General features: G+C 44.0%; 1 protein-coding gene across 1 annotated transcript; it reads left to right on the top strand.

Moving 5' to 3' along the window:
* The first annotated feature begins 889 nt into the window (after positions 1-889).
* Positions 890-14,271, top strand: LOC138810765 (myelin protein zero-like protein 2). The gene is made up of 6 exons (XM_069997970.1): positions 890-1,127; positions 1,529-1,695; positions 1,822-2,032; positions 4,794-4,941; positions 9,922-9,997; positions 12,457-14,271. The coding sequence occupies exons 1-5, from the start codon at positions 1,070-1,072 to the stop codon at positions 9,983-9,985; spliced, it is 648 nt and encodes a 215-aa protein (XP_069854071.1). The 5' UTR covers positions 890-1,069; the 3' UTR covers positions 9,986-9,997; positions 12,457-14,271.
* Positions 14,272-14,374: the final 103 nt, after the last annotated feature.

The following is a 14,374-nucleotide window of genomic DNA, read 5'->3' as shown; positions in this document are numbered from 1 at the left end:
TGTGTGTGTGTGGGGGGAGTGGAGACTGAATCCAGGACCTTATATATCCTAGACATGTGCTTTATTACTGTACTACATCCCCAGCCTGAGGTTTTATTCTTCTCCTCAGCCTGGTCCTTGCTCTGCCTCCTGGCACCTTCTCTGTTCCAGGGTTCAGTTGAGGTACTGGATGAATCACTAAAGAGGTTCTAGCCGGCTAATCCAGGGGTCAGGGCCGGTCACCCGTCCCCTCCTCCTGTCCTGTCACTGCTGGGGCTCTGACCCAGGCCTCTTCCCAGACGCCCCTTTTCTCACTTAAATCCCTCGACCTTTTTGACCTCTCAAATAGAAGGCTGCCTGAGACATGGCAGATGACGTCTGAGGCCCAGGAGAGGTGAAGGATACGGGAATCCTCTGCTTGTCCATGCCCGCAGATATTTTGTGGAAAGAGAGTCGGGAAGGTTCTGGCTTTAACCGCCTGCTGCCTGTTCCCTGCACATCGCCAGACCCGGTGGAGAGCGTTTCTGGAAATGCTTGGATGGAGGGGAGGCGCAGGCGGGCAGGGCGCGCCGAAAACTCCTCCAGAGACGGTGTCCCAGCCCGGCCTGGGCCTCCGGGAAATCCACCCACCCCGGGGCGAGCGGAGGCTCACGCTCGGGTTTTAGAGGGTTGCGGGGATCTGGGTGGAGGCGGCCGAGGGGCCGGGGGCGCCCACATTCGCTTTCCAAACCCGGCCTACGGCGGGCGGCGGGGGCCGGCGCCGCCTCCCCGGGCCGGGCCTGCGGGAGCCGCTGTGGAGAGGGCTGGAGTTTGGGACCTTTGTGCAGACCTGCGGGGAGGGTGGAGGCGGGAGGGTGGGAGGGGCGGGGTGGGGTGGGGAGGGCGCCCAGCCCGGGCAGCCCCACCTTTCATTCCAGTCGGGAACGCGGGCCGCGGGTGTGAGTCACTGGCTCGTGCTCCGGGCCCCTCGGTGAGCGACCCGACCGGTCCCCGGGAAGAGGGGTCTGCGCCCCCGCTCCCCCGGCCCGGCCTTGGCGGGGTGCTGGAGCTCCGGTCCGCCCGGTCTGGGAGCCAGGGCTGGGTTTCCCTCATGTATGGCCCGGGCCCGACGCGTGCGGCGCTGCTCCTCCTGGGCGTGCGGCTCTCAGGTAAGCGCAGGTGGGCGCCCGGCCCGGCCCCGGCCCCGCGCCGGCCCCCGGGTCCCCGGTCCCCGGTCCCCGGCCCCGGCCCCCGCCCCCGCCCCGCGGGCCGGACTTGGCGCGCGCTCTGCCGTCCGGGCGCCTTGCCCCGGACTGCGCTCCGGTCTCAGGTGGCTCCGTGGCGGGACCCGGCCTGGGGCCGGGAGAGTTCTGCGGGGAGATCGGCCTAGTCGGGGCTGGGCCGTGCTCCAGGTCCCGGGTCCCCCAGTTCCGCGCGCAGCAGTTCTGGGGTCTGGACTGCACCTCGGGGCGGCGTCGCCGCGCGGGGCCCGGGACGCGGGAGCCACGCCGCGGGCGGGCGGGCGGGACGAGGCCAGGCCAGGCCGGTACCGCTGCTCTCCTCGCCCCAGCGCTGTGGTCCGCGGCGGCCGTGGAGATCTACACGTCCGGGGCGCTGGAGGCGGTCAACGGCACCGACCTGCGGCTCAAGTGCACCTTCTCCAGCTTCGCGCCGGTGGGCGACGCGCTGACCGTGACGTGGAACTTCCGGCCTCGGGATGGGGGCCCCGAGCAGTTCGTAAGTCGGTAACTTGGGGTGCTTCGGGGGAGACCCGCGCGGAGCTCGGAGAAGACGGGGCTAGTGATCCGGGGTCCGGCGGGCCCCTTCCGTCCCCGCGCCCAGCGCCTCCTCCCGCCTCCCTAGGTATTCTACTACCACTTGGATCCCTTCACACCCAAGAGCGGGCGGTTCAAGGACCGCGTGGTCTGGGTCGGGAACCCCGAGCGGTATGACGCCTCCATTATGCTGTGGAAGCTGCAGTTTGATGACAATGGCACCTACACCTGCCAGGTGAAGAACCCACCCGATGTGGATGGGCTGGTGGGGACCATCCGGCTCAGTGTTGTGCAGACGGGTAGGTCACGCCGGGGGAGCCGGGCGGGAGCTGGGGGCCCCCGCAGTCCGCGAGGCTGGGGCGGGCTGGCGCTTGGGGGCTGCCCTGCCGGGGCGGGCGGAGGGGCCTGGCAGGAGAAGAGCAAGGCTTTGTTGGGAGAGCGAAGGGATCTGGGGGATTCTGTGACAAAAACAGCCTTGAGCTCCTCCGAGACGGAGAGGAAGCAGCTCTGATAAACGACTAACAATTGGCCTGTTCATTCCCTGTCTACCTGCTCTGGGCCGGCAGGGTCTGAAGTGCTTGGCCAGTACTATCTCATTTAACCCGATTCGCTACAGATCTCTTCACGCTGTTGATCATGTTGTTTTCCATTTTTACCAACAATATATGTGAACTGTTTTTTTGGTTTTGCTTTTTAATAAGAACTTCATAAATGGATATTGTCGTCTCTGTCTTACAAAGGAGGAATCTCAAGCTTCAAGAAAGTTTGCAAGTTAATAATGCCAAAACAGGACCTGGTCTTGGACTTGTAATCCTCCTGTTGCAGCCTCCCAAGTGGGTGGCGCGTAACCCTTACACACCACTCCAGAGGTTGGAGCCTGTCAAGTGGCATGGCCTCCTCCTTTCATTCACAGTACGGTTTGAAACAATCTTCTCAAGTCCCTACCAATAGAAAGCAGTGCAATCTGGAGAACTGATTGAAATTCTGGAAGTAATGTACTTTCGACCTCAGTTTCTTTTCTTTTTTCGGTCATGTGGCTTGAACTCAGGGCACTGTCCCTGAGCTCTTCAGCTCAAGGCTAGTGCCCTATCATTGAACCACAGCACCATGTCTAGTTTTCTGGTGGTTTATTTAAGAGTCTCAGGGACTTTCCTGCCCTGTCTGGCTTTAAATCATGATCCTCAGAACTCAGCCTCTTGAGTATCTAGGATCACAGGTGTGAGCCACCAGTGCCCAGCGCAACCTAAATTTCTTTTGACGAACAGGTTAGACAAGAAATGAATAGTTCTTAAACATATTGGAATTACTACTTCTTAAGAATCAAATGAAAATAATCTATTGAGTATCTATGGCCCTGTTTCCCACACACAAAAAATGGAGGTAGGGGCTGGGAAGGTGGCTCAGTGGTAGAGCGCTTGCCTTGCATGCCTGAGGCCCTGGGTTAGATTCCTCAGCACCACATAAGCAAAAAGAAAAAAGCCAGAAGTGGCGCTGTGGCTCAAGTGGTAGAGCACTAGCCTTGAGCTGAAGAGCTGAGGGACAGCGCCCAGGCCAGAGTTCAGGCCCCACGACCAGATCGCCCCCCCCCCCCCAAAATGGAGATATACCCAATGAGACATGGGAGTATGTAGGTTCATAGATCATCTCAATTCTTTGTCCTCCTCACCTTTATTGAGATAGGGTCTGGCTTTGTAGCTGAGGCTGACATTGAACATGTGATCCACCTGCCTCTCCTTCCCAAGTGCTGTCTTTATGAGTGTACACACCTGGCTTCTTTCCATCTGTCTTGGGGGAGATTCTAGGCTGGAAACTCCTAGGTTTGACATTCTTGAATATCTTTTCTGGCTCTGAGTGTTTATTGATTTATTTTTTTGTTGGTCGTGGGGCCTGAACTCTGGGCCTGGGCGCTGTCCCTCAGCTCTTCAGCTCAGGGCTAGCACCCTACCACTTGAGCCACAGCACCACTTCCAGCCTTTCTGCTTATGTGGTGCTGAGGAATTGAACTCGGCCTCATGCATGCATGGCAAGCACTCTACTGCTGAGCCACCTTCCCAGCCCTCTGAGCGTTTATTGAAGAGCAAATCAGAAATCAAATGAAAGGACAGAAGCAGGTGTTATAGACTTGAGTCTAGTTAGGGACCCTTCTTCCCTCTGGGTTCCTTGTTTACTTGTTTCCTAGACTGTAGTTACTGATTTAGTTATCTTCCTAAGGAACAAGAACTCCTTGAAAATAATTTTTGTTTTGGCTTTCCTTGGCTATCACAGTGCTGGAAAATAGTAGGCCCTTAATAAATCTGAGTAAATGACTGACTGACTGATAGAGATGGCACATAAGGAAGAAATGGCTGGGCACTAGGTCTGATTCAGTTAGTAGTAACACTGCCCTTCTAGGCAGTCATCGGACTCACTGGTTCTCTAAGTTTTAGTGTCATCTTGGTCACCTGAAAGACATGTTGAAGCATAGGCTGCTGGCCCCATTTGTAATCCAGTAGAGCTGGGCCTGAGATTTTTCATTTCAGTTTTCAAGTGCTACTATTGCTGATCCCTAGGATTATGTTTTAAGAGCCACTGCAGCAGTTCTGTGGGGCTGTCTGTTATAGAGTTTAACAGGGTAACATGATATTTTATACATAGAGGCAGGAAAAAAAAAGGTTCCATTTAATGATGTATGCTATTTGCCTTCAGATTTCATCATAGTTCTTTTGTGTGTGTGGTGTGTGTGTGTGTGTGTGTGTGTATAGGCGTATGTGCATGTGCATTGTGCGCATGCATGCATGCCATGCCAGTCCTTGGCCTCAAACTCAGTGCCTGGATGCTGTCCTTGAGTTTCCTTTGCTTCAGGCTGGTGGTCTACCACTTGAGCTACAGCTCCACTTCTGGCTTTTTTGTTGGAGATGAGAGTCTCACAGACTTTCCTGCCCAGGCTGGCTTTGAAAAATGATCCTGAGATCTCAGCTTCCTGAATAGCTAGGATTACAGGCATAAACAACCAGTGCCTGACTGTCATAGTTCTTTATGGAATCTTGAGTTGATTACCTGATCTTTTTTCCCCCCTTATAGTGACCTTCTCTGAGATCTATTTCCTGGCTCTGGCCATTGGCTGTGCCTGTGCGCTGATGATCATCATAGTAATCCTGGTCGTCCTCTTCCAGCACTTTCGGAAAAAGCGACGGGCTGAGAGAGCTCATAGAGTGATGGAGATAAAATCGTAAGGCTGGGCGCTGATGGGAAAGTCTTTAACACTTTCTTATGGTGACTCTTGGTATTGTGTGATGGGGCCATATTGTTGAACATGTTTTTCCCTTTGAGTAAAGCCTGTGTGAAAGAATGCTAATTCATAGGACAGATTAATTAAGGAGCAAAGAGTAACTCTGCAAAAGGTTTTTTTATTTTGCAAAAGATTTCAATGTATACTTTCTTTACAATGTGGAATTTGGTGCTATAAAATTTGCTTGTCAAGTTTTTCTAAAATACCCCATGCTTTTAAAGTGAAATACACATTTCTAAAGACAGAGCTAGGAAGTCAGCAGGGTGGCTAAGTATTAGTGATCTGCAAAGCCTATAGCCAATTGAGAAATGCTTGAAAGGCATTTCTAAATTGAGATAAACTTAAATACTACAAAATTTGCAGTTGTGCAACAACCTTTTAATGTTAACCTTTAACCTGCTCACTTTTCTAACATCCCTACCGTTCCAAGAAACTGCATTCCTTTTAGCTATTACTCCCTATTCCCCTCTCTCACCAACCCCAGACCCGCTTATCTATGGGAGCTTGCCTGTCCTGGACATTTCCTGTTACTAGAATCATAAAATATGTAGCCTATTATATTTAAGTTTTTTCATTTAATATTTTTAACATTCATTAATGTATATATTAGTACTTCAACAATACTTTTTTGTGTGTTTGTGTGCCAGTCCTGGGGCTTGAACTCAGGGCTTGGGTGCTGTCCTTATGCTTCTTTTGGTCAAGGCTAGTTTTACCACTTAAGCCAAAGCTCCACTTTTAGCTTTTTTTTTTTTTTGGGTCCGGTTGTGGGGCCTGAACTCTGGGTCTGGGCACTGTCCCTCAGCCCTTCAGCTCAAGGCTAGCACTCTACCACTTGAGCCAGAGCGCCACTTCCGAGCTTTTTTCTTTTTGCTAATGTGGTGCTGAGGAATCGAACCCAGGGCCTCAGGCATGCAAGGCAAGTGCTCTACCACTGAGCCACCTTCCCAGCCCACTTCTAGCTTTTTATTCTTTATTGGAGAGGAGTCTCATAGACTTCCCTGCCTGGGCTTGCTTAGAATTGTCATCCTCAGATCTCAGCCTCCTGAGTAGCTAGGATTACAGATGTGAGCCACCAACATCTGGCTCATTAATACTTAATGGCTGCATAATCTTCCAGTGTAATGAGTATACTTACTACATATTATTTATCTATTTGTCAACTGATGGGCATTTAGGGTTTTATTCCCCCTTCTCTTTGGCTATATAACTAATGCTGCTATCAACAGACACCTACAAGTTTTTGTGTAGACCTGTTTTCAACTCTTTTGAGTCTTATGGTAATTGTCTCATTTTTTGGAGGAATAATAGCCAGACTGTTTCCCCAAACAGTTATATTTTACATCCCTGTCAGCAATGTATGGGAATTCTAACTTCTCCATACCCTCACTAAACCTGGTTATTGTCTTAAAACATTTTTTTTTTTAAATTAAAGCCATCTAGTGGACATGAAGTAGTATCTGACGTTTTAATCTGCATTTTCATAATGATGGATTATGCTGAGCTTCCTGTTTGTGGCTCTCTGTACAGCTTACCCGCAGAACTATTCAGAGCCTGCTTGCCTTATAACTGGGTTGGTTAATGTGTTTTTATTGTTTAGTTGAGTTTTTTTTATGTATTTTCAATACCAATCCCTTATCAAATATATGATTTATAATTGGTTTTCCTATTCTGTTTTTTACTTCTTTTGTTCAATGTCCTTTAAGGCACAAGTCTTACGTTTTGTTTAAGTCCAACTTAATCTGTTTCTTTTGTTGCTGGCTCTTTTGTGCCTAATCCAATATCATGAATGTTACACATTTTCTTCTAAGAGATATATAGTTTTAGTTCTTACAGTCAGGGCTTTGATCCATTTTGAATTTAAAAATACAATTCTATTGTTATTATTAAGGTGTACAGAGAGATTACAGTTTCATAAGTCAAATAGTGAATACACTGCTTTTTGGATGTTAGCTCTCCTTTTGCTTCCCCCCAATTTCTCCCTCCCATCCCTGCCTTGAATTAGATTTGTCTGTTGTTGAGGTAAGAGTTCCAATTCTTTCTTAAATGGAAAGATTACTTCTTTTTCTGGTTATATAGCTGTGCTGGCACCATTTGTTTCTTTTCCTCAGTAAGTATTTACTGAAATAAATTTAATCAATTTAAAGAGTTTAAGAAACCAACCTCCTAAAGGAGGATACTCCTAGAAGGGGAACACAAAGGTGCAGTACCTCTGATCATATAAAACAATATTTATTAGCCGGGCGCTGGTGGCTCATGCCTGTAATCCTAGCTACTCAGGAGGCTGAGATCTGAGGATCGCGGTTCAAAGCCAGCCCAGGCAGGAGAGACCATGAGACTCCTATCTCCAATAAACCACCAGAAAACCAGAAGTGGCGCTGTAGCTCAAGTGGTAGAGCCCTCGCCTTGAGCTGAAGAGCTGAGGGACAGCGTCCAGGCCCAGAGTTCAAGCCCCATGACCGACCAAAAAAACAAAACAAAACAAAAAACAATATTTATTGAAATGAACTCCAGGAAATAGAAACAAGGGACAAGTTCCTTATATGCACATTTATTTACTACTATTTATACTAATGCATCAAAATCTCCATTTATTAGAGCTCAAATACTTGACAACCAGAAAATGTCAGTCATCTTTTCTACTCATTACCCAACACCTAAATCAGTATGGTTTACATGTCTTCAAATAACGACTTCACCTCTCCTAGACTTTAGAAAACAAATTATTGACATTGAAGTAGGAAGAGATATCCACAGGACCAAATAAAAAACAAAAAACTTGGGGCTGAGAAGGTGGCTCAGTGGTAGAGCACTTGCCTTGCATGCTCGAGGCCCTGGGTTCGATTCCTCAGCACCACATAAGAAAAAAGCTGGAAGTGGCGCTGTGGCTCAAGTGGTAGAGTGCTAACCTTGAGCTGAAGAGCTGAGGGACAGCACCCAGGCCCAGAGTTCAGGCCCCACGACCGGACCCAAAAAACAAACAAAAAAAACTTGTGGATGGGGACAGGAGAGAGCGAGGGAAGGGAAGGGGTGACATGGTCCAAAAAGAAGTGTACTCTCTACCTGACTTATAAATGTAGCCCCTCTGTATATCATCTTCATAATAACAATAAAAATTTTCAAAAAAGAAAGGAAAAAAAAACTCAAAAAGCTAGAAAACCAAATCACAGGACGCACAGGATCTTCAAAATTATTGGCATATAAAATCAGTGTCTTGTAGCATCCAGGAGCTTTGACAATAGGTTATATTTAATTATCAAGTGATTGACACCTGTCACTTACTAGGACTCTTTGCCATTATTAGCCCCTAATCTTGCATTTTCTGAAGGGTCCCTATCATTAGTCAAGCAGAAGCTGCAGGTACATTGGAATGGCCTTTCTTTAGTTGGAGAAGATCTCCAGTTTGCCAGCTTTCGACTCCTCTGCCTTAAGGTCAATCCATCTCTGTTGCTCTGGGCCAGCATTTCTGGCCTGCTAAGGGGTGCAAGGTCAGGGAGCTTGCTGAACACAAAGCTGTGACATACCGCCGCCATGCTTTATGAGAATTCTGAGAGAGGATGGTGAGGATGGTGGACCACCACACATGGAGTTGTCCTTGTGGGCCATCTGAGAGGGCATCTGGGTGGAGTTTCGCAGAAGCACTATGGTGGGGTTCTCTAGAAGCTCTTGAATTTGTGAAGATCTGTTTTTAAGGGCATATCTCAAGTGGGCCAGATTTTTTTCCTGCTCCAATAACACTCTCTGGATCCCAGCATTAGGAAAGGCAGCATCTGCCGGCTGTAAGAGCCTTTCTTTCCTGATGCTGAGGGCCGGGCTTGAACTGATTGAGGAGACAGGAGGCTGGTCCACGGGTGCAGAGTCAACCTCTGAAGGTCTGTTATTAAGGACGTTGAGGATTCTGGAAGAAGAGGAGTGGGCTCTGGTCCACTTGGGGAATTCTCTTCCTCATCCACCAGAACAGATTCTGGGGTCAGGCTTTGGTTAAGGGTGTCTGAGAGGCCCACTGGCAGCAGAGAAGTTGCTCCTGAGAAGGCCAGGAAAATTTGCAGTCTTGAAAAAGCCAAAGATTCAGAAAATGTCATGAGCCTAAAGTCTGAGCTCCTGTTTCCTCTTTAAGCTACCCAGAAGTCAGCCTGTTGTTTTTCTTTTCTTTTTGTCTTGTTTGTTCATTTATCTGTCTTTGGGAAGTTGGGGCGGGACACAGAAATGGAGGGACAAAGGGTGAACAAATGCAGCAGTGGTACTCACTAGACACTATGTTGAAAATGAACTATACAACTTGTGAATGGGGACAGGAGGGAAAACTGGGAGAAAGTGAGGGAAGGGTGACATTGTCCAAAAAGAAATGTACACATTACCTGACTTGTGTAACTTAACGCTTCTGTATATCACTTTTACGAAAACAATTTTAAAAAAATTAGAGGAAAAAAACAAAAAAATAAACCCATCTCTGAATCCTAGTTTGAATAGAATATAAACAATAAGAAGTCTTCTAGTCAACACAAAACATATTCTGAACAAGAGTAGGAATGAGAGGCAAAATAACCAATGTTGAAGTAAAGTGTGCCCTATAAATTTCTAGACTTCCAAAATCAGATCTCAGACATTCTGAAAAGAATCTTAAGTTCGGATGGCCAAGACAGGTCAAGGAGTGTTAACTGGTTATGGGGCATGAGTAGTTGTTTCGCTCCCAGGTTTGTGTAATTCTTCCCAAGATATGGGGAAAAAACACATTACCTGATGTTGCTATAGGATTTCCCCGTTTTTCTTTCTTGGTCGGTTGTGGGTCTTAAACTTGGGGCCTGGGCGCTGTCCCTGCAGCCTTGTTCAAGGCTGGCACTCAATCACTTTGAGCCACAGCACCACTTCCCCCACTTTGTTTCTTGTCTATTCACTTGACGTCTGAGTTCTGTTTTGTTACAGAAAAGAAGAAGAAAAGCTCAACCAAGAAAACAAGGTCTCTGTGTTTTTAGAAGATACAGACTAACATTCCTAGATGGTAAGCTTCACTAAGGGGTTGATTCCTTTCCTCCACTTTTTGACCTATCTGGGCCATCTCCAGATTAACTTATGTGGCTATGAGTTGTTTCCTAAATGAAGTTAGAGGCAGTGGCCAGGGTATCTTATTAATAAAATGATGACATTCCTTTGCTGTACTTTCTCCAAGAATTAATAAACTAGACTTTGCCACTAAAGCTAAGATAATTCTCAAGGTTTTAGAAGCTTTGGGGTTATATATACTAACACCAATAAAATTCTTTAAAAATATAATTTTATTATTAATAATAAACTTTTAATGTGTCAATCATTTTTTAGGGGGCAGTATTAGATTTGAACTCAGGGCCTTGAACTTGCTAGACACTCTACCACTTGAACAACATCCTTAGCTCTTTTGGCAGTAGTTATTTTTCAGATAAGGCGTTTATGGGCTTGCTTATGTGAAGACTATCCTTTTTAGGGGTCCTACACACTGCAGTGACAGACATGAACCACTGAACCCAGATTTTCATTGGCTGAAATGGGGGAATCTAAGAACTTTTTTTTCCTAGGCTGGCCTCAAAACTGTATCTTTCTACTATAGGTCACCTGAGTAGCTAGGATTATAAGTGTGAGCAAATCGTAGCTACTATGACCAGCTAAAAATTTTTTTTTACATGAAGAGATTACTGTTTTTCAATACTGTAACCTAGTCATGACACTGAGAGAGCAAAATAATAAGATACTCATAGCATTTTGACAAAAGAACTTTTGTACTATTTGGAATTCATTTCAATTCCTCATTTAGCTATTATACTGTAAATCTAGTTCACTTATGATAAAGCTGTCTTTCTAGTTTTCTGGTTTACCATGCTTAAATGGAAAGATACAGTATTTTTCCTATGCTCAGAATTTCTCCCATTCTCTGAAGTCTAATACATTTGATCTCTAGCTGTAAATACAAACGACTTTATGACACAAGAATATTTTTGCTATTAATAACTTTAATCTGTAAAATCTCATTCTAATTGAGAGGACTTATTAGTTGACAGTCACATTTTATAGGCTAAAGCTACAATTTTATTTGTAAAACCTAATATAAAGTGACTTTTATAAAAATAGAAAACCAAATTTGGATTTCTTACCAAAGATAATTGTCTTTTAAAAGTCAAGCAGACTTGGATCAAATGAAAATAAAGCTTTTGTAGCAAAAAAAAAAAAAAAAAAAAAAGTCAAGCAGAGGTGCTGGGAAGGTGGCTCAGTGGTAGAGCACTTGTCTTGCATGTAGAGGCCCTGGGTTCGATTCCTCAGCACCACATAAGCAAAAAGAAAAAAGCTGGAAGTGGTGCTGTGGCTCACGTGGTAGAGTGCTAGCCTTGAGCTGAAGAGCTGAGGGACAGCACCCAGGCCCAGAGTTCAGGCCCTACAACTGGACACCCCCCAAAAAAAAACAAAATAAAAATCAAGCAGAATCTCTTAACAAGTCAGATTAAAAGTTGGGTGTATGGCTTAAGTTGTTTAACACTTACCTAGTAAACACCAGCTTCTGAAAAGAAAAAGAAGTAAGCTATCAGATTTTTAAAAAAAAGAGAGATAATATTAAATGCACTTTGATCCCTGATGGATGGACATAAGTTGGAATAAAGTAAATGTAAAAAAATCTGGATGGGCAATTAAGAAACTTTTAAATATGGAAATATTGAATATGGATAACTCTAGGGAATTATTTTTCATTACATAGGAAAATGTCTCTATTTAAAAACAGGCTGGGCATGGAGAAACATGCCTGTAATTCTAGCATTTGGGAGGCTGAGGACCAATGCAAGTTTAAGGCTCGCATGGCCCATATAGTGAATGTGAGGTGAATCTAGGCTATATACAGGAACCCCTACTCAAAGAAACTAAACAAACAACAGCAACATAAAAGCACCATGAAATTGTAAGGACCAGTAATTTGCTTAAAAACGTTTGCAGAAACAATCCTTAAAAATTAGGTGATAGAAGAATTCCATATATTGTCTTTTCTCCTTTTCTGAATCTTTGATTTTTATTTACTTGGGAGGAGGAGGGGCAGGCATGGAATGTAAACAGGTGACTGAACTGTGGATCATTCCAGTGTCCTTCCTAGATCCCCAGAGGCTATAAAATAAAGGGCACTGATCTGGGAACCATGTGACAAGGATTTTTTTTTTGTGTGTGAAAATACTGTACAGAGGGGTTACAATTATACGGGCAAGATAATGAGTACATTTTTTTATCAAGCATTGTAGCCTCCTCTTTTGCTTCCCCTTCCCATCCCTTCCCATGACAAGGATATTTTTTATTAAAAACTAAAACAGGAGAATAAGTTTAAGAATATTTTCCTTAGGCAATGGAGAATAGATTTAATAATAAATAGATTTAAGCATATAATCCATAATGCCAAGTATCCGTATGTAGTCTTCCCAAATATATAATCCATTTAAAACTTTTATATTTCAGGAAGCTGAAGAATTCCAAGAACAAGGATCCTAACATTCCTTGCAGTTAATACTGCCTGAAGTTAATGGAAATTTTCATTTGGCTTTTCCAGTTATGGCCTGTCTTCCTACAATTTCTGCAGTGTATACCCACCTGATAAGCAATGTCCCCCTGCAGGCAGCACAGGGCTCTTGAACAAACACAACAAGACTCACACAGACTCATTAGGAACATTTTATTTAATTTCAGAATGTGAATAGTTTTTCAAATGTTTTGTGTTAGTTTGTAAACTAACATTTTTGCCTTTAAACACTCCTGGAGTATGACTTTGTGCGCACACATACTAGCATCAAAAGGGGATAAAAGCCACTTATCTGCAGTTTCCTTTTACATACTGGTTTCTTTACAGCAGCATTCTTGCTACTAAAGTTAGAATTTGTTATCCTTCCTTCTCATATTTCAGTCTCTTGGTTTTGATTGACAGTAAATCCAAAATTTAAACCATTAATTTTGATTTTTATGGCTTTCCTAAGTATTCAATATATCTTGTTTTATTGGGTTTCTTTCAGTATTCCAGGTAGAAAGTTTTTTAGTTTTTATTGTGTGATTGTCATCAATGAATCCAAGGTTTACAACTGGTTGATGTAACACAAAAGGTTATGTCAATGATTACTGGCAAATGTTATCTCAGGATGAATCACTCATCACATTTTTCTATATTGTGAAAAACACAATGTAAATTTACAATCTACAATGTAGGTCTTTTCACAAGCAGTGACTGTGTAGCTTAATATGTCCCTCCCATGTATTGAATCTGTACCAAAACAGTGAACTTTGTGCTTATTGCAGACTGGAATGAATAAGCAGCTTACTAGGAGTGTGAACCAGTATGCTGTAACACAAAAAACTTAAGGCTGGTGAAAAAAGACCAGCCCCAAATGGTTGAGTTTTGTCTAGCATTACACAAACATCTGAAACTGGAAGAGATTACTTTTTTTTTCTTTTACTTAAAATGTCTTTTGGTTGAAATTTAGTTGCTTAAAAGAGTAAAAAATTTATACTGAGCAAAGAAACTGCTAAAATACTGTAACGAATAAAACTTCTTTTGCCCATAAATTTGTAGAAATAGTAAACTTTATAAGTGGGCTTTGGAGATACATGTGCTTTTTAAAAAAGAGTCTATTTACCTGATGCCATTCCAAACTTCAGCGTAGCAGCATTTGTTCAAAGGATAGAAAAGTTGAAAAGTCTCATCTGTACAGCCTGATATTTTGTTTGCATTGACTGGGTTGCATATGGATTTCCTTTTACCAAACCTCAGTATCCTTTATATCAATATATTTTCAAATAGATTGTTTCAGGATGTTAGAACTTGATTTTTTCCAATATTATTTTTTAAAATTTGGTATAATTTACATATGTACCATGATTCTGAGATCCATTCCATACCTGACTCCTGCTTTTATACAGCCTAAAAAGGTGAACTTTCACTGCTTGGTTTTGAGGCTAAAAATTGGATCTGGAGTCTGTATTACCTTTAATCCACATTTTTATATTTTTCTTCATAATTCAACCTATGTAAGTAAAACTGAGTATTTCTTCAAATAGATGACCTGCATGATATTCCATCGGTGTAACAAAGTAATGAAAAACTCATGGAGACTTTTTCCAGCATTCCTGTAGCTGTTTCTTGGCTAGACTGAAGGGGATAATATGACCTTGTTTAGTGTTTCGTTCTTGAAGGTTACTTTTGAAGGTCACTTTTGTATTGTAACTTATTTTTATGCCTTAAACTGTGTAAATAAAATATTAGTAATAAAGTTATTTGCTTATGTACACATCTGAAATTTTTATATAGCAGATAGCATAAAAACGGGGATATTGTACCTTCAGTAAAACTTTTTTTTATTAGAGATCACTTGGGAGTAAGTAATGGATT

The sequence above is a fragment of the Dipodomys merriami genome, unplaced genomic scaffold (genome assembly GCF_024711535.1).
Source record: "Dipodomys merriami isolate MVZ:Mamm:240054 unplaced genomic scaffold, mDipMer1.0.p SCAF_509, whole genome shotgun sequence".
In the NCBI taxonomy this organism is placed as follows: Eukaryota; Metazoa; Chordata; class Mammalia; order Rodentia; family Heteromyidae; genus Dipodomys; species Dipodomys merriami.
Note: the sequence above shows the minus strand (reverse complement) of the source record. Positions and strands in the feature narration are given on the sequence as shown.

Bases quoted from the DNA above. Each gene is read 5' to 3' on its own strand.
- LOC138810765 (XM_069997970.1), top strand. From the start codon at position 1,070: ATGTATGGCCCGGGCCCGACGCGTGCGGCGCTGCTCCTCCTGGGCGTG. The intron at 1,128-1,528 runs GTAAGCGCAGGT...TCCTCGCCCCAG, and splicing joins CCTGGGCGTGCGGCTCTCAG to CGCTGTGGTCCGCGGCGGCC. The intron at 1,696-1,821 runs GTAAGTCGGTAA...CCGCCTCCCTAG, and splicing joins ATGGGGGCCCCGAGCAGTTC to GTATTCTACTACCACTTGGA.